Below are 20,534 nucleotides of genomic sequence, written 5' to 3'. Positions count from 1 at the left end.
CATTATAAATTTTGCACGGTACTCAAACTTAACTTTCTAAAAATATATTTCAATAATATTTTCACTATTTACAACTCTTTTTTTTTTTTTTAAATTAATGTTCTTTAGGGCCCCCGGGGCCAGGTTAAATAACTTTTATTCCGGCTCTGTTTCTGTTAAGAAACATAACATTATACAACTTTTGCACGGTACTGAAACAACTTTCTAAAAATATATTTTAATAATATTTTCATTGGTCGCTATTTTTTTTTTTTCAAAATTACCGTTCCTTCGGGCCCTGGGGCCCGGTTAAATATCTTTTTATCCGGCTCTACTTTGGTGAGGAAACATAATATTATACAACTTATGCACGGTACTCAATTTTTTAAATAATAATAATAATAATAATAATAAAAAGGCCGTTTTCGGCCCACCCTAATGTACAGACGAAATGAATAAAAAATCGTATGTTGTGAGATGTATGAAAATTTTACGCCTGGGTTCTAGACTCGTAGGCGGAGCTTCGCGAGAAGAGCGATTCTGTATTCGGGAAGATGGTCGTTTAAGACGTGCATCATGTGTCGTGGTTAAATTTTCTGTTACAGAATTTTGGTTTCAATTCTTCTTCCTCTTTTCGACCTTTGTAGTATGGTAGAAGGTTAAGAATATCAATAATATGATAAATTGGATCATATATGTTGAATTCAAGATTTCTCCTCTGTGCATGTTACGTGCGTAATAATTCATCGTAGTAAGTTTTATGTATAATTGCATAATTCGTAACTTTTAATGTAGTCTTTTACTGTGGTTGTGGTAAGGTTGGAACAAAACTCCGTTTAGTTTGAATGGCATCATATATTGCAGGAAAATAGCATTTGCGTATGGATAGCTTTGTATGCATTCAAGTTGACATTAACGAAGCTGTCAATGCACGGGTGTTGAATGTATTACAAGTTCGTTTCCCGAGCTTGGTTATTACGGTGGTTTCTTTTATCATCCGCAGTAATCAGCATATCCATACCCAATGACACCTGTACGAAAACGATAAGGATCCTGAGAAGTCAGCATCCCGCTTCAGTGATGGTTTGGTGGGGTTTCCGCACACTAGCACAACTGAGCATCATTTCTACGAAAATAATGTTAAAATGTCCGCCAAAGTGCACCACGAGACAGTAGTGAAACTCTGACCACCACAATGTTCAATTATAAACCTGGAGCTTCCAGCAGGACTCAGCAAGAACAAGTGGGTTCAAGGAGAATGTGACTGACTTCATTTTACCAACTGACTGGTCCTCCAGCAACCTGAATCTCCATACATCAGACCGCAAATTGTGGTCCGTAGAATCAAAATACAGTGAAACCTCTAAAGCGGACAGCCGTGGGAAATCAAAAAATGTCCGCTATAGAGAGGTTTCGATATTTTCTTGCGTAAATTAGTAAACAAGGTGATATGTAACGATTGAAGGTAATTTATCAAATCATTCTATTACTGTGGACATGTCGACATCTGCGGATTCTTCACAAATCACTTTGAAAGAAATTTTGTGTCTAACCCGAAACTTCTCTAACCACTCGTTCGAGACCTTGAAATCTGAAACATCCATTTCTGTTGCTACCTCCAAATTCTTAGCTTTTAGCATCGACCCTAACACAGGAATTTTTTAAATTCCGCCCTCTACAAAACCACTCATTTGCATACCAACTTTGTTCAAAGCAATGAGAGACTATTTTCATTGTCATTTTCACACCACAACTTTATTAACTTGTCTTAGTTTTACATTAACTCAGGTGCTTGTTTCACCGATACAAAAATTTTCAGCTATCCTTCGCACACCTCAGTATTCTTCAAAAATTCAATCAATTCGATTTTAACGTTAGTGCTTCTCGTGGCATTTCGAAAGCTCTTAACAACTTACGCCTTATTGCTTATTCGATGCAGAATGATTTAGAAAGATTTCGTTCTACAAATAGAGGCACTAAGACAATATGCGTATACGCGGACAAAAAATACCAAACATGTCTTCTGCTTGATTCCAGCGGAACAGTAGAATGACGTGTCATCCCAAATGGCAGGCAACTGTCAATCACTTTTGATTCTAAAACAGGTTGGATGGGAGTGGAATGCAAGCAAAGGATACAAGGGTGTTGTTAAACAAAGACGCTTCACCTGAGTTTCTGAACAATCAGTTGACGAGGAAAAATGTTATTACAATGCTTCCTTGGTGATACATGTATGCATTATTGAAAATGTACCTTTTCCGTATTTTTCAACTTGTTTCTAGAGAAAGTGTTCGTAATATGGAGGTAAATAATACCTATAAGAGAGACAAAAGACTGTCTATGTCCGTACTAGTGTGTGTCCGCTTTAGAGAAGTTTGTCAACATGGTTTTTCCTATTACAGTCTTTGGGGATTACAAAATATGTCCTTTATGAGAGGTGTCCATTAGTAGAGGTTTCACTGTATATTCATGGTCTGCAAGAAGACGAAACCCAAAACAATCTCATGCATGATTTTCTGAAGGCAGTGGCAGATTTTCCGATACACGTCGTGGGTGCTGCGAATGATGATTGGCCTCAGAGACCTAATGTTTATACAGGGTGTCCCAAAAGTAATGGTAAAAAATGAAACCACATATTCCTGGCACCAAAACAAGAAAAAAGTTAATGACATATGGTGCGGAAGTGGACAGAGGCGGAGCTAGACAGCTTCGAATGTGTCAGTGGATAGGTAGGAAAGAACTTCACACTTAGGGAATGGAACTCAATGATTTGCAAAAACCACATTGAAGATGCGTGTGAACAGTTACGCAACATACCGCGAGTGATGAAACGCATTCGAAACTTACGATTAGCACGTTTGTATAGATGTGGGAGGACAAAACTTTGAACATCTCTAGGTGCGTTTGTGGTTAGCATGTATGACCTAGTAGTTTGTAGTGCTATTCTGTGTAAGATACTACGTTGCAAATACAGTGCGTCGTTGTAGATTCTGCCGGTTACTTTATTAGGCCCCAGATAACACGACCAGTTACATTTACTCTTATTTCTACCCTCTCCCTGCAAGTTTCTATCTGGTATACCACTTTCCATTACCCCTTGAGATTTTTTCAATCATGCTAAGTGGTCTTTGCTTTGATTACAAATGTGCGTGTAATCGTGCCATGGATAACAACTTTCTTCTATATGGTTTCTATCTCTGCACCTTTTCATTACTCCTGCCGCACAGACATTCGGCGAATCCCTAAATAACGTATGAAGAATCTCTGGTGCATTTATGTAACATGCGTTTAACATGTCAAGCCGATATAATGTTTGTCTTTCTGAACCCTTTCCTAGCTCCTATCATTATTCCGCTGGCAGGTGTCAAGTTCCTTTCCCCCCGCATTCAAAGCTGTCTAGCTCCGCCCCTACCCATTTCCGGACTATGTCATATAAACATCTTTTCTTGTTTTTGTGCCAGGAATCTGGTGTTTCAATTTTTACCATTACTTTTGGGGCACCCTGTATGCAGACACAGGTGGCCACTTCGAGTGATTGCTGCTCTATCTTGGCAATACATGTCCATCTCTCACATCCAAATATTGAGTTAGTTTTGCAACTGTTCTCGTACTTCATTATTGACTTTTTTAACAGAACTTACGGTATCGCTAAGAACATAATGCTTCAAGCAGTGGCGGTTTCTCTTAATGTTTGCATGTTTGTACAAACTTCCAATATTTTCAATTTTTATTTGTGCTAAATCACTTTTCGTTTTATTGTCTTCATCTTTTCTTAAACAAGTGCGTTTGAAACCGGGCTGACTACTTGCTTTCTGCTTGAGTTTTCCAAACTCCCCAGCTTAACACCTTCTGGGTCACTGCGAGAGTTGCGCAGTAAGGGGGGGGGGGGGCTGTCACGTCGTTTACTACCTCATAAGGATCCATATGCTTGCAGATCTATTGCAAACAAGTGTACCAAACAACAAAAACAGATTTTCCAAAACATAACGCTTTGGAACTGGAACTTCTCCACCGTCCCTCCCCCTGCAGTATTGGTTGACAAGGTTCTCGCCTGAAGGGGAATATTCTATTTCTTTGTGACAATGTTGCGTATCGTAACTAAGTCGCTACAGAGAGAGAGAGAGAGCGAGAGAGCGAGAGAGAACATTGCGCCTTGCCTAAATTCGAGATTATTTGTGAAAGACATCGGAAGACCGATTCCGACTCTTAATATAATGCAAGTAATTAGAAGTCAGAAACGAACATTTACAAGTTTAATCTCAACTTGTACGAACAGCGTAAGTGGTTATGTGAATGTGAAATTAAAAATGCTTTGTTTTGTTTTCCCTGTTTGTTGTTCGGGGCGGGGAAAGATGCATGGAGTATAAAAAAAAAGTGCGGATATCCAGCATCTGCACAACAAAATAAATAAATAAACATGAAAATTCGTCAGCTCATATAAGACATGTTCTAATCTCTCTGTGTTGGGAAATGTGAATATTGTTGCTCAACTAGATGCTGGTTATAGGCGGTCCATTGAGAATCACAATCAAAAAGTGACAAAACAAGTACGTGCTCAATATAATCATCAATTGCATTTGGTTTCGTGGCACCTTTGAGGACATGATGGAAAACCGACTCTTCTTCAAATCGAGGAATATTTCATACATTAATTAATTTCAGTGCAGAACTTGACAGTGCAATCAAGTCATATTTAGAAAGCGCAACAATTTTCAAGAGTACGTCAAAAATCATACAAAATGAGATTCTTCATTGCATGCTTAAAGCATGCCATGAAGAAATCGCTATTATTATTTATACTAACTATTATTATTAATATAATAATAATAATAATGAAAAAGGAGTTCATTGTGCACCACCTAAAATTCAAAGCACAAGCCGCCACTGGCTTCAAGTATTCCATTTTTTTTTTTTTTTTTTTTTTTTTTTTTAAATATATATATGCCTTAGTAACCATTATTTGCACTGAAAAGTGTAGCGCTTAGAAGCATTTACCTATACTGCCTTTTCTCTTTCAACATACAAATTTTAAACGAAGCTCATGCTTCATTAAACTTATCTCTGATACGACGGGTACCTTGTTCAATCCCAGGTCATGAATTTGTGTTGGACAACATCGTATTGCGGTTTTCCAGATTCTCTCGTTTCCTCCCTCATTCCTATTTCACAATTTCTTTAATCATTTGTCTCCTTTATTCAAAATGACATGAGAGTAAACCGCTAAATTCTTATTGTGTATTAATAGCCAAAATATCATAAGCGCAAATCACTAAACTATTATTATTATATTACATTTCGAAAATTGGAACGTTTGGATGTTGAAAGCTATGGACAGAGATGCTTCTCAATTTCTACACTGAAATCGATTTTCTATTCAAAACGTTATTTATATAGCAGGAAATTTACAAATTTGCCAAACTATGAAAAAATGTAAAAGAAATTCCATTGTTAATGCTGTGCGCATGTTAACTGCAATCACAGAAGAATCAGTATATAAGCTAAGAATATGTAAGAAAAATTAGTGTTATTTTATATCAACAAGCACAACATTAGTTTTATAATTATAATAATGATAGTTTGCTTTGGGATAAAGGCGAACAAAAAATAGGTTAAGACCAGTGAATAGTCTACTGACTTGAAATATAGACAAAATAAACTATACTCATGTTGTTCTAATACTGTAAGAGTATTTATTTCGACATTTACTCACCTCTGGTGGTATTATTTAACACCGAATTACACGTGAAGCTTTTTCGCTTATTTTTCCCTTTGTACAAAACACTAGCAACAAACCAAGTGGAAGAAAACCATATTGGTTCGTATATATATATATATGTGTGTGATGAAACAGTTCACTTTGTTGCATGAGACAAGGCGTATATTTATCATATCATTTATATATTATATTTATAATGTTTATATGTGAAATGAAGTTATCGTCATTTTCATCTTGTACACCAGACAGAATTATTCTTATGCTCAGATGGGAAACACTCATCACATGGGCGTATCATGTTTGAGCAATGTTGTGATTATGTAAATGCAAATAATAAAAATAAATAGTAATAACAAACTAAGTTATAACCACTTGGTTCTTTTATTGGGGGAGGGAGGGAACAGAAATGTGATATAAATAGTTGCATACATTAGTTCAACATTACTGTTCACTACGATTAAAGGTTAAATAAAACGCCACTGATTTATACCCTTTACAACCTTTACAAAAATTTTCAAATAGCACTAGCTCTCACAGTAGTTCGTTATGTACACAAACATGTATTGACTTTCCTTTCGGTTCATGTAATCCAAGAACTATTTTTACAGAACATTATATATATATATATATTTTATGTATATATTTATATATATATAAAATGGTTCACGTTGACAGATCAGGGGAAGATAAAGAAAAGAATAAAGAGGTGAAATTAAAGCAAAACACACTTGTCACGTGTTCAGCTGAAAAATCTCAGAAGCAATGGAAAATAACATTTTCGTGAATACAAATTATGCACCACCTAATTTACTAATTTAAAAACTTTTAGTTCAAAGTATGACCAGTACCTGCATGGAAAGGCTATCACAGAATGCACAATACAAACCAAGGATGACACAGAGAGACACTTAATGCTACGCCTCACTATTCTCACTCTTCTCTTCCTCAGGTGCAGCAGTTTCACTGGCTTCGTCACCTGTCTCTCCTTTATCTTTGGTGTTTGATTTTTCACTGTCACAACTATCAGCAGTCTTGGTTATGTCCGGTACAGAACCATGACTCCTCAAAAACTTTCGTTCAAAAACATTTTCTTTTAGTTTGCTAACAGTTTCTTCCAATTTAGTTAGTTTATTTTCTAAACGAGGTCTCTTGCTACTTCGCGTTCTTCTACTGCATGGTTCCTTTACCACTTTCGAAGCACAACGTTTATTAGAAGTTGTCTCAGCCACAACGGTATCATCCACTTTCTCAGTTTCCACTTTGCTAACGCTCAAACTTTCTTTCGGCTTCACCGCAGAAGGCTCTGGTTTCTTTTCAGTCACACTGTCCTTTTTCACCAGAGCAACAGCTTCTTCAGTTTCACAAGTAGCAGCAGAGGGACTACTACTAGTAGGAGTGGGTTTACTACTAATAGCAGAAGAGGGTTTACTACTAATAGCAGAAGAAGGTTTACTACTAATAGCAGAAGAAGGTTTACTACTAATAGCAGAAGAAGGTTTACTACTAGTAGCGGAAGAGGGTTTACTACTGGTAGTAGGAGAGGGTTTACTACTGGTAGTAGGAGAGGGTTTACTACTGGTAGTAGGAGAGGGTTTACTACTAGTAGGAGGAGAGGGTTTACTACTAGTAGTAGGAGAGGGTTTACTACTAGTAGCAGGAGAGGCTTTACTACTAGTAGTAGGAGTGGCTTTACTACTAGTAGCAGGAGAGAGAGTACTACTAGTAGCAACAGTAGCAGCAGGTACTAGGACCGGAGCTGAGGACTCCGATTCCACTTTTTGCGTCAGTTTCTCCTCTGGAGTTGGCGTTGGCTGCTTCTCTTTCTTCTTCACCTCTGGCTCTATCTTCTTCTTCTCCGATTCCTTTGGTATACTTATCGATGGGCAAGCAGCAGGGACCTCTTCCTCAGTCTTTGTGGGTTCATCCTTGCAACTTTCCGTTGAAGGTTTTGAAGTCTTTTGCGGAGGCTCCTGGGGTGCTTGTAACTGTGGTGACTGCATTTTATCACCGGTGTCTTTTACCTTATGTCTATGATTGACTGAAGGCGCAGGTGGTGTTGCTGATGGAACGCTAGTACGAGTTTGTGGCTTAGGTGTTGATGTGTTTCTACTCGCACTGTCTGTTCTACCAGGGTTTAAACCATTCAGAAGTCCACACTGGGCTAGGCTATCGTACGCGGATGAGAGTCCAGGTTGCAAGGAAAATGGATTCAAACCTCCAAGACCCAAAGGAGTATACAATAGGCTTGGATTAGGGAAGAGAAAGGGGAAAGCACACGTTGTTGGTATACTTGACGACGACGACGGTTGTGATGCTGACGAAGAGACGGGGGGTTTATTAATCCGTTCATCCACTTTCCTAGATTTATTTTTCATTGTATTTGGACTACTGTTCATTTCACTATCAAGATTCATTGACGGAAATCCTAATCCTGCCAAGTTGCTAAACAATGAGTTCGTTAAATTCAAATTAGACATGTTGCCAAGATTTCCTACATTCCCTAAACCACTCATTCCACTCAAAGCTCCTAAATTAGGCATTCCACCGAAAGGAAGCAGTAGTGGGTTTTTGGGGTCTAAACCTCCTAGCGCTCCTAACCCTGTGAGGAGGTTAGGATTTAGGCCAGATAACCCACCCAAGCCTGCAGTTGCTGCTAAAGGACCGAGTCCTGACGTAAACGGAAGGCTCGAAGCTAATGATGTCGGAAGACCAGCTTGACTAACAACAGGATTTGGTGGACTCGCCAAAATAGGTGGTCGTCCAGGTCCCTTCTTTCTTTCATTTGGTATCCGCTTCTGCAATTCATGAGGAAGATTCCCTCGTTCCTTCACTAGTTCACCCCATTTCGGATCGACATCAAACATGGGATTTTCAACCAACCACTGTGCTAGCTGTTTCAATTGTGGTGCCTTTGGTCCAGTTATCTGTAAATACAATGTTAAAATTCTATTATACAGAAACTAATAATATAAACATGAATCTCAGTATAAGCATATGGAAAAAAGAAAATATATAACAGTTTATGCTACATTCCATTAGCTAAAAATACAAACATGAATGTCAGTATAGGAATATGGAAAACAAAAGATACATGACAGTTTATGCTACGTTCAGACTGTAGTTGGTCTTTACGTTTACCGCCCTCAGTTTGTCAATAAATCAAAACACAGGGTACATAATAATAAAGGAAAAATACACTGAAAACATTAAGACCCTCAGCCTCCGAAACTCAAAACAGCTGGTCAACGGAGCGAAAGAAAAGAAATCATAATATTACGCAAGGTACTTATATTCTAGTCTGAACAAAACACTAACAAAACCAAATACAAGCACTTAGCTTAGAAGATTTGATATTAAAAATAAATAAATAAATAAAACAACTTCCTTGTCTAGCATTCTCTTTCGTTTCTTAGATCTTTTCTACACTCTCAATATGACTTCGAAATTCATTTATCTAATATCTTCAGTACCTTTGTTCCCGACTGTCGTGTATATATATATATGTTTTATGATGCTTATGATGCACTCTTGTTCTAACCACGTATGACACACACACACACTTATACAAGTACACTCTCATTTAGTAGCCTTAACCGTTAACACTTATCACCATAAACAGAAAATATATGCTCGACAATACTTATGAGTGCTTAGAAAGTCACATGCTACAAAGTTGTTAAATAAATGTAGCTTCAATTAATAATGCAAAATTGCACATATTCTGTATTCTTCTACTACACTTCAGTATATTTACCAAGTACATGAAGTGTAATTCCAAATTCATGAAGTGTTAATCTTCGATTGCAATCTTGCTTAACAACACAGACACGTGCAAGTGGTATCAATGGACGCGGAAACAAAATCGCCAGCTGGTATAGCTGTAGCGTAGTTACAGTTTTTACCGCTAGGATGATAGGAGAGAAAATGGCTGTCAAAAAAGATGGAAAGGTCTTTTAGAGTTTTAAGTCTGCCAGTCTGTTATTACTGTACAATTGAAGATGTACCCAGTGGACACAGTATCTGTTAGTGATATTCTGAATTTAATGCAAATGGTTGCATCTGCAAATGGAATTTAATCGGCCGCCCATTAGTAAGCGAGGGAACTATGGAACGTGAGAGAGTTTCGTACGAAGTCTACAGAAAACAACTACTGCAGCCAACTGAGAATTAGACATCCCGCAATTAACTACGTGGAAGATTCTGCATGAACATTTGCGGTTCCATCTTCACCGTTTGCAATCGTTACGGTGGCGGCTGAATCCAGACGGCAAAGAAAGGACAGTCTTTCTGCGAGGATACGCAAAATGAAAAGAAAGCTGGAAGTTTTACAGGACTGTTGGCATTCAGTGATGTAGCCACCTATCAGGCATAGCGCATGAACAAAATGTCAGAATCTGGACTCTCGAAAATTCTAGATGTGGAGCTATGTGGAGCTTAAACGTGACTCCGGTAAGGTGAATGTTCTTTGCGCTATCAGCCATGTAAAAGTGAATGGCCTCTCTTCAGCGAGAACATAATCACGGGGTCTTCGTACCCCCATATGTTACGGATATGGCTTCTTCCACAGAAACAATACACTCCCATATTCACTCATCAACTTGATGGATCACAATTCCATTTCCATTCGTATGTCAGACGTGAACTAAATAAGGGACTATCAAACAGATTAATTGGACGTGCTGGTAGAGAACTTTCACGCAGGCTTGACCTTATGTCCTACGATTCTTTTCTGTGGGATTTTGTCCCCCCCCCCATATATATATATATATATATATATATATATATATATATATCTTGCGCCTTCACCATAAAGGACTTTCTGATGGATTAGTGGGAAGTCCAACATTACCTATTTATGTTAAGAAATGGTTACAAGTTAGATGCGTGTCACGTGACAAAGGGATGTCACATTCAACACATGTGATGTTATGAAACAAATGTAAAATGAAACTTTGTGAGTTTCCATTTCCACTGACAGCACTTTCACGTGTCTTGAAAGTTAAGCGAGATTTGTTCAAGTTTGTACTCAGAGAGATCATTTGGTATATTAAGAAGCATATAAATAGGTTCAAAACTGCTTCGGAAAACAGGTAACAGCATTATCCTACTTTGTACTAAGGATTTAAACAGTATGTCTGATAATTAAGGGTAAAGCAGGGCAAGTGCAAACGACTATGTACCATGGAAAAATCGAAGAGGACCACAGGGTAGTTTTCTGCATGAGCGAATTCTGTTTTTGCCACGGAAAAGCTACCCATATATGGGGAAAACTGCTTGCTGCGGCGAGCAAGTAGGCAAATTAAGTTGTAAAATTCACCACAGGTCGTGTGAAGTGTAGTGATGTAAACCTGGCCGTCGAATGGAAATTGCGACGGAGTGAATACTGTAATGTCTGGCGATATAGTTTTTATATATCGATTAAACGCACATCTGAAACTGGCACTTCACATAGATTAGTCTACAGCATAGTGCGTAAGTAGTTTTATTTCCTATAGGAATACGCATCTCGATGGGTACTCAAACATTTGCCTGCACATGCTTATCAAGACCGTTACAGGCGATTCAACAGTGTGAATCATTAAAATTCAGAAACTAAGTGCGTATGGAAATACTAGACTAGACTGCCAGCAAATATTCCAAGAATGTATCCTCCAATATGACAGTTATAGCCTTGGTGTTATTGGGTCGACACGGCGTGCTGTTCGTCTATTCATTTCTAGTATCGAACATTTGGGAACCACCTCGCTGAGCCTCAGTACGTCATGAACGATATGGTAGACTGATCTTGTGATATGCCGTTTTATCCGTATCAAGTCTTCCACGTTAGCAATGTTGCTTTCCATGACTGCAGTAAAAGAGACTTGGACGCAGAGCATCTTTTACACGGGTTGTACTCTGCTTAAACTTAGCCTACTCGTAAACCTGTTTTCGATTCATAAAGTTGTTAATGTATTTACTAGTCATGGAGCTATAAATTTCCATCGGTATTACGTCTTCATTCAGCACAAATCTAAAGACAGCATGGTGCAACGCAGTAAAGATATTGCTGTTTCCCAATGTCCCATGCGCAACACATGCGTGGTAGCCCCAGCTATAAATAATTTTAAGATAAAACTACCACAAATCACCATATAATGGTCTATTTTAGACTTCTTATACAACTTTTCCAGTTATTCACTGAAGAGTCTTTGTAGTTCAAACATATCTTCATTAGATGCACTTGCGGTACCAAAAATAAATAAATAAATAAATAGAGCAATATAACTTTACTGTATAATCTGTACCCGAGTAAATTCAAATTCTTTAATATTTCAATTGAAAATCGTCAACCATGATTATAAAGATAGGTTGAGTTTGAATATTTTGGAGATCTTGATTAATTTGGAGTTATCTGTTCCTTTCTCACAAACGATGTACGAGATGTATGCTTATAGTGTAACATAAAATTGGAACTACATCCGTTCCGGCCGCAAATTCAACCCAGGTCCCCTGAGCTGAAGCTGTGTATGCTAACCATATGGCCATAAGAATACTCCGATTTTTAGGAAGAAAAGAACAAAGTTCTTAAAACGGATTGTAAAAACTCGTCAGCTGAGCACTTTTATGAAACGCATGATTTAGTATTCACCATTTCCAACGATTATGTTCGAAATTTTCATTGTGATTATTGCAGTTACCCAACAATGATATTTATATGACTTACATTTCCTTGAGGAATAATTTTGGAATTTTATTGTTTAATGACAATCGATTCGGAAACTTCACTGGTCGATTATTTAGCATCTAACCCACACTTACTCTGGTGTTTATTACATTTGCATAGTGCTTCATATAATCCTAGCGAAGAGGAAACACTAAACTAAGGTCAATGCAACACACTAGGGACAGAGAAAAACAAACTATAGTCTTGTACAAGTAAGGATTTACGTACTTAAAAAAATAATCACAGAAATCTTCGAAACATTGTTGGATAACTATACTTTACAAAATAAGAGTGACGATAATAGTTGAAACTACTGACCTGCCAATTTCACAAAACAGGGCTCATGTGATTTGTAACTTCAGTTCTAAGATCTTCACTATCTAATTTTTTTCCAAAACTTTGAAAACAGCCCATCCTACTATCTTCATCACCTTTAACGATTTTCATCGAAATATTAAACTAACTACACTTAACTCTCCCACAAATAGTGAGGACAGCCTATTCTATTCTATTTATTTATTAGCTGTGTGCATTAATTTTATGGGATGCCGTAACTAGTCCTATATGGTATCGGGAGATCAAGTTAGTATCACAAGGGGCCTGTGAAAGCCACGTGTCCATTTTTTGACTAGAAACCACAAAAACTCTGTACCGACCGGATAATGGAGTTGAAGAAAAAAAAAAAAAAAAATAGCGGAAAATCATGGAACAAAATAGTGCATATGTGGTTTCATAACGTTATTTTCAAATAATAATAAAAGTATTCTCAATTTTGGCCTTCAAAGAAAAAGTTACCTCAGAGGTTTTTACGTTATGCGATACCTACTAAACTTAAGAATCTTCCCTACTTTCTTCAACAGAATACCATAAAGAAAATAAAAATCTACGAAATGCAAGTCAGATATCTACAAAACGCTATTAAATAAATTAATAACCTTTTCCAAACCTTTTCTTACAGCCCAAATATCTGGCGCACATTTAATAAAGTTAGCTTACCTTAAAGTTAACAAATCTTTTTATTATGCGAAAGCTAAAACTATTAGTTAATGCCACGTGCTAAAGTACGACCGTTATTATGACCATTCATTTCTCTTCCTTTACAGCAACAAAGGTTCCGGCTGCCCTGACAGCTCCCTTTTAGTGAGTTCATGTATTCAGCACACTGGATTTCTATCACCATTGTTTCGGAAATTCTACGTAGCAGTTCTTACCTCAGTACAAGATTTTATTCACTAAATCTATCTTTTACACATTCTCGTAACAGATCAAAAATTACTGTACCTTTTTGCCAGTCATTCTGTTAATTACGGATACATTCTCATCACCAGTCAGGTTCTTCCAATCCAGCAAAGAAGGCTCAACTCTGGGCCTCCGCCGTCGTGTGCCACTTAAATAGTCAGCTATATGTGCTTGCTCTTGCATCATTGCTGTTTGTTCAGACAACCATTTGTTTACCTGAGAATAATCAAATGAACTGTTAGCTACCACAATAATCTAAAATAACTCACTGAAGATAATATACACTACGAACTCTTTGATATTAAATACAACAATTACATTCATTTCAAATTACAAAAATACGATACATTACGGATCTTCAAATTTTTTTCGAACTAGCTGACACTACTTGTTTCAAGTTCAGTCATATCTTTACTTTGCGATTGTTTATCACTTAATTTAGAGAACCAAAAGCTCGTACATTACAATATGGCTATAAAAATACATCTCTAAGAAAATCTAAAAGACATGATTATTTTCCAGTACTTCGACATCAAGAAATTTTCATAACGTCAAATAGACGTTTTTCAGTAACACACTTCCTATCCCACTAGCTCAGTTCAACGTAAGGCATCCGGTAGATGAGCAATCTTATCAATGAACTCAAAGTATTCATCTTGCCCTATCCTATTATATATTGTTTAAGACCGCTCACGTAAGTTTTAATACGCATAGGATAAATGGGAATTCGTTGAACATGACACGAACTTACTGATCAATAAAAACTTTATCTGTTTCACAGAAAACTTGTCTTAAATCATTAAGCTGCTGCTGCTGATGATGACGATGATAAAGATATCAAGATTATTCCAAGATCTGTTCAGAATGTTCATTTCGAAATTTAATTCTGAGTCTTTCGTTCAAATAAAAACGGTTTCGTATGCTTCTTTCTCTAGGTTTTTTTTTTTTTTTTTTTTTCAAATCACTTTCACCTTATCGATATGCTTTTATCTTCCAAGTGTTTTGTATCCCTAATATGTTCTTTTAATCTAATACATCTACTCCTTTTGGTCATGCTTATGTGAGTGTCTTCTCATGTACATGAGACTTCATAGATATATGCGAGCACAACGGAGCAGTGAAGAAACTTGTTTCTTCAGAACGTTCTTTGGAAGTAATAATCTCGTATTAAAATTATGCTCCCTCAAAACTTTTTATAATTTGTTTGAAATCGAATTAAATAAAGATATATTTTATCCATTTTACGATTTCGTCGTTTTGTTTTAATATTGTGCATTTTGACAGATGGTTCGACCTGACATAGCCATTACAATGAAGTCTCACTAATCCGAACTAATTGGGACCGAACCCTGTTCGGATTAGCCGGAGTAACAGTAAAATCGCTGTTTGAAGCAGGTAAACGGATCTATTGTGCTGTAATACATAGTGTATAGTATTGCAAAACACGTTTTCTGACCACAGTATATATACTAAACTGGAGAAATGTTAAAAATGTTGGAAAAACTTGATGTCTTTATTTAACCACGTACAATACGTTCACTACTTACAAATCTTTCTCTTAAGGGTATTATTATCTTTGTGTAGTTCACTCTGCACCGGTCAGCAGTTTTGTCAGCTGTTGTCTCACTTGTCAGTGCAAACATTGTTTCCTCTGTCTTGAGCATTTACGTATTACAGTGAAAGAGCCGATTGTTATGGGGAGTAAGCGTAAACATACAACCCTTACTCTTAAGCTAGACGCTCTAAAGCAGCCTTTCCCAACCGGTGTGCCACGAATTGGCCGCTGGTGTGCCGCGAGGAAATCGCAACAAAATTATTAATTCTATAGCAACCAAATTGTTAGACAAAGGAAAAATATATATTTGTATTTCACATTACTAATAGTAATTTACTATGAACTTGTCGATGTGAGGAATGACCGAGGCTTAAAGCTCCAGCACTTACAGCAAGACATAGCATCATTCTGGATTTCTTTCCGGAGAGAAGTTACCTACATTTGTATTTTAAAAGTGGAAGAGATTTGTTTGTTCGTTCGTTATTTAGTTATCTTCCTTTAAAGTGAAAGGTTGGATACAATTTTCGAAAAAGAAAGTGTATTTTTATTAACCTAAGTCCTATATTTCATTTGAATTGTTTTCTGTTTTTAAATTAGAACGAAAAATAAACATAATGATTTACCACGGGGGAAAACCAGTGATCGAGCTTTCTTCTCTGTGAGATCAGTAATCACAGGAAAAAAAATGGTATTTTATATTTACTACTACTACTACTATTACTACTACTACTAATTATTATTATTGTCTATGAGTGTGCCGCGAGAATTCAAGTTACGCCCAAGTATGCTGCAAGCTGAAAAAGGTTGGGAAACGCTGCTCTAAAGCGTTTAGATAGCGGTGAAAGTGTGACTAAATTGGCCACAGAGTTAAAATACTGGCAAGCTACAATTTTGTGTCTGGAGAAAAAACCGTGCAAATCTTGAACAATATTGTGTTACTTCTGGCCGACTCTTGAGAACACACACACAGCCAAGCAATCCCTGTAGGGTAAAGTTGATGAAGCACTTTGCGTTTAGTTTACCCAGGAGAGAGAGAGGGCAACTTCCCTAAGAGGGCTTATTATTCAAGAAACGGCTATTCTACGAAAACATGCACCAATTTTCATCTTTTAGTTATCAATTTCCTAAAACTGTGTATTTTCGCCACAATAAATAAATAAATAAATATAAAAATTTCCCTCCCGGACCTGTTCGGATTACCGGGACTCCATTGTATTTTCAAAGTGTCAATTGTGTAACTATTTACCTTCCTATTGTTTAATGAGAAGTTGATTTCAGTCATGTTGTAATCATTGGTACCAAGAATTTAGACTATGCAAGAAAGTCTTCTAAATGTTCGCTTTTATGTGAGTGCTTCGAACCTATATTATGGACTGGATACCTGTTGTATCTTTCCGGTAAACCTTGGTGTGGAACTTATTTTATTTATTTTTATTCTTTTTCATTTTTTTTTTTATTTTTTTCATTTTTATTTATTTATTTATTGTTTTGAATATATGGCAAGATCCAACAAATTTGCATTACTGATAATTTCAGTTGCTTTTACTACTTTGATGTTGAAATGTATGGAGTTCCAATTATTGTACGGAAGTTCTAACTGTGCATATTCACAATATATCGTTTTGTCCAGAAGAATGTAATATTTTGAGTAATTTCAGAGTTTTAAAAATTTTGGTTTCAAAATGTGTCGAACAAATTCTTTGTTTCAATGATTACAACACAATAACAAATCAACTTCTCACTAAACATTCGAAAATATTTTATCAAACATTGGAAAGAAAGATGATTACAGGACTGACACTTTGAAAAATGGTTACTTCATGTCGCAACAAACTGCAGGTACTAAAAACAAATTATACTATAAAATGAAAAGAAATCTTTGGGAATTTTACGTCTCACGATTATGCTGGTTAGGCTAAAGGAGACGGTGATGATGAGTAATGAATGAAATGGTGAAATGAAGGAAGTGGGAGGAAACGGGAGAACCCCGAGGAACCCACGCACACGGTGTTTGTCCATACTATAAAATGAATAGGTATGTCCTTATTTCATTTGGTTTCAACCAAATTATAAAAGTTTTCAGGATGCATACTTTTAATACACTAGTACCCCAAAGAACTTAACAAAAACTTAAGACTACGAAAGTTTACTCACTAATCAGCTTGATTTCACATGAGTTTCCTTAGTCTCATGTACATATTAAGACACTTATATATGTATAACGAAAAGGAATGCAAATACCAGATTGAAAGAACATATTACGGATTTAAAACACAATATCGATAAAGGGGGAATGATCTAAAAAAAAATATCCTCTCACAGAAGTTAATATTTTAAATTATTATGATATATTTAACTAATCTTAATAATTCTTATCCACCCAAAAGTCTTTTCTCACCTGTCTTAACAATGGTGATACTATCAACGAAAATGTTTGACATTATAATATTTAAAAGGAATATATATATCAAGATATAGAAGAGCAAGCTGAGCATCTTTCAAGTTTATAAATAGCTAAGTTCACTTTTGCAAACTCGGATACAAACCTAGTATTATGCAAGGTAGATAATTTTACATTTAACAATTCCGATAAAAATAAAGACGTCAGCAAAACTGCTCTCTTGAACTACTCTCAGCTCTATCACCATTGATTTGGAGAGCTTTCTCGACCATTACTCCACTTATCACCAGAAGTTATCTAAACATAATTAATATCATATTCTACAAAGAAGAAACTGCTTAGCTCCTATTTCTGATATCATTCATTATTTACTTATAATAAATATGAACCCCTAAAGAAAAACAAAGTTTGCACCTTAAGTGACATTCTCACTTGATTTTCTAATACCACTCACCGGACACAAGATACAGTTTGCGAGGTGACATTTGCATTACCTTTACAGACAGTGAACAAATTATTAGGTAACTTAAAATGCGTTATTTTGTTCGTTTCTTAATTAACTGATGATTAGAAAACAATTAAAGGTATCTCCTGTTTGTTTTCACTGACATTAGAACTAATCATTACATAACAAGCAGTTGTTTTGTCTTTGCCACAGCAGGACGAAGTGGTTGGAAAATATTCTTAAGGTAGCGGTACCAAACATTCCCGGACTGATCATACAGATTTATTTTTTATGACAAACACTTTCTAAATCTTAAACGTTTGCAAAAGTTAATGGTAAAATCTTTAATAATTTGGCCACGATCTGTAAGATTGACATTAATGTATATTATATATATGTTATTTCCTCAATTGAGATTAAGTAAGGTGGCAAAGTAATTTTTGAATTTGCGTTTGTTTATTTTACAGTACACAAAATAATATTTGGATAAAACTTGCCTTTGCTTCATGCGAGAAAGAACCAATCTTTGATGAAAAGTCTGCAATTTTATTTACGTCTGCTAAGAGAGATTCGTAACTTTTACGAGCAGACTGCTGCTGCTGCTGCTGTTGTTGTTGTTGTTGTTGATGTTGCTGGTGCTGCTGCTGTTGCTGTTGTTGCTGCTGTTGTTGATGCTGCTGCTGTAGTATTGATGATGATTGGGCTTTCTTCAAAATATTCTGTTCCATCTGAGAGAGGATGGAAAAGCTATCTTTAGATGTAGGAATATCAGGCAACTTGGATGTTCCTGGCGAGGATACAGACGAAACAGTGATGGTGAACGGCGGTCTGGATGGAGTAGTTGATGTAGGAGGAGCAGTTGTAGTAATAGTAATGGAAGTATTGGATGTTCCAGATGAAATGTGTTTCTTCGAATCGCCAAAGAGAGATTGTTCCTTTGCCGCTGATAATCCTAAAACAATCTCGTCCAGTTTTCTACGCTTCTTCTCTTTACAGGCAGGATCATCCATCTGTAATGAAATTTAAAATATTTCGTATATAAAATAACTTCAACAGAAGCTTTGTTTCGTATGTTTATCTCTTAATTCATCCAAGAAAAACTGAGTTTTTGGAACACATTCTACAGTTTTATTCTTTATTTTAGAATTTTTAACGAGGAGTTTATTTCTAAACTTCTTTTCAATAATTATTCAAACTAAATAACTATCGTAAAACTGACATTAATAAACTTCTGCCACCACCGGTGGATTTTTTCTTTCATTTATATACGATTAGAACTTTGATGAAATCTAATGGATTATGTAAGTGGTTACTCCATAAATTTTGCAAAACGAACTAGTAACTTTTCTTCTCATTACAGATTAAGTTTCTTATGAAACTACAGAAAAAAATCGTAACCTTGATATTTGTGCACAAGCAATTAATTATCAGGTCGTTTAAAAAGTATTTAGCCTTATGCGTACGAGATGGCGTTAGTGATCCAAATCTTCGCAACAGGTCAATTTTATCATCATTTGACAGCTGCCAGTTAAAGCTACTACATGTGCAAAAATGCTATATTTTTTTTGTCAGCCGTACGGCATTGTACCGTGAAATGATTTAAAATTTCCACACAACTGCGATACATTTTACAATTTTATTTCGATGAAGGCACAAACGTTGCGCAGACCTGTGAAAAAATTTCTGCTATTAATGTTAAGATACGCTATCAAAAGCAACACCCAAAAGAGGTTCAGTCGCTTTTGTTTTGCAAATTTCGATGTCCAAAATGCTCCTCACAAGAGATGACCAATCGCAGCAAAACTGGATGATATTCTGGCAAAGCTAGAGCAAGGCCGACATGTAAGCAGTTATAACTTAAACATCCATAACCAAACAATGCGAAACAATTTGGAATACGCTGGTATAAAATGAAGTTTAACGCTTGGGTGCCATGATCTGACTCAAACATATTGACTCGATCAAATTTTAATCTAAGAATTTCAACTGAAACGTTAACAAACTCGGGTGATTTCTGAAGCGGTAGATCTCGAATGATGAAAAGTGGATAACTTATAACAATGTGCAGAAAAATCGTGGATGAAGCGAGAAACTCAGGTCTCTCGCAAAGCCCACACTAACCCCCAGAAAGATTATGCTGTGCGTTTGGTGGGTTTGGAAGAGCATTGCGCATCACGAACTTCTGTCACCGCGCATAACGATAGACTCGTACCTGCACTGCTGATAATTAGCATAAGTGCACCTAGCAATTCAAAAGGGGCGGTCGGAATTGGTAAAAAGAAAGGGTGTCGCATATCGCGCTAACGCCAAAATGCATCCATCTTTAACGACCTGTCAGAAATTGAGGTAACTTGGCTGGAAGGTTGTAATTAATAAACTGTTATAGCCCAGACCTGGTACTGTAAGACTATCACTAATTTCAGTCTTTGCAGATATGCTTGAATGGTACTGAATTAGTTTAAAAATCGACCTACTAGAACCACATGTCACAATGTT

General features: G+C 36.4%; 1 protein-coding gene across 4 annotated transcripts in view; it reads right to left on the bottom strand.

Moving 5' to 3' along the window:
* Positions 1-5,646: 5,646 nt before the first annotated feature.
* kis (chromodomain helicase DNA binding protein kismet) overlaps positions 5,647-20,534 on the bottom strand; it is a 158,499-nt gene continuing 143,611 nt past the window's right edge. For all 4 annotated transcript variants that reach the window (XM_081757548.1, XM_081757556.1, XM_081757560.1 and 1 more), the window contains 3 exons: positions 18,536-19,048; positions 13,680-13,853; positions 5,647-8,619 (listed from right to left, as the gene is read on the bottom strand). In XM_081757548.1, coding sequence (XP_081613674.1) covers positions 6,610-8,619; positions 13,680-13,853; positions 18,536-19,048 — 2,697 coding nt within the window. In that variant the 3' untranslated portion in view covers positions 5,647-6,609. The remainder of the gene's footprint in view (positions 8,620-13,679; positions 13,854-18,535; positions 19,049-20,534) is intronic.

The sequence above is a fragment of the Thermobia domestica genome, chromosome 1 (assembly GCF_964235325.1).
Source record: "Thermobia domestica chromosome 1, izTheDome1.hap1.1, whole genome shotgun sequence".
Classification (NCBI taxonomy): Eukaryota; Metazoa; Arthropoda; class Insecta; order Zygentoma; family Lepismatidae; genus Thermobia; species Thermobia domestica.
The sequence above is the reverse complement of the archived record's forward strand: the minus strand, read 5'-3'. Positions and strand labels throughout refer to the sequence as shown.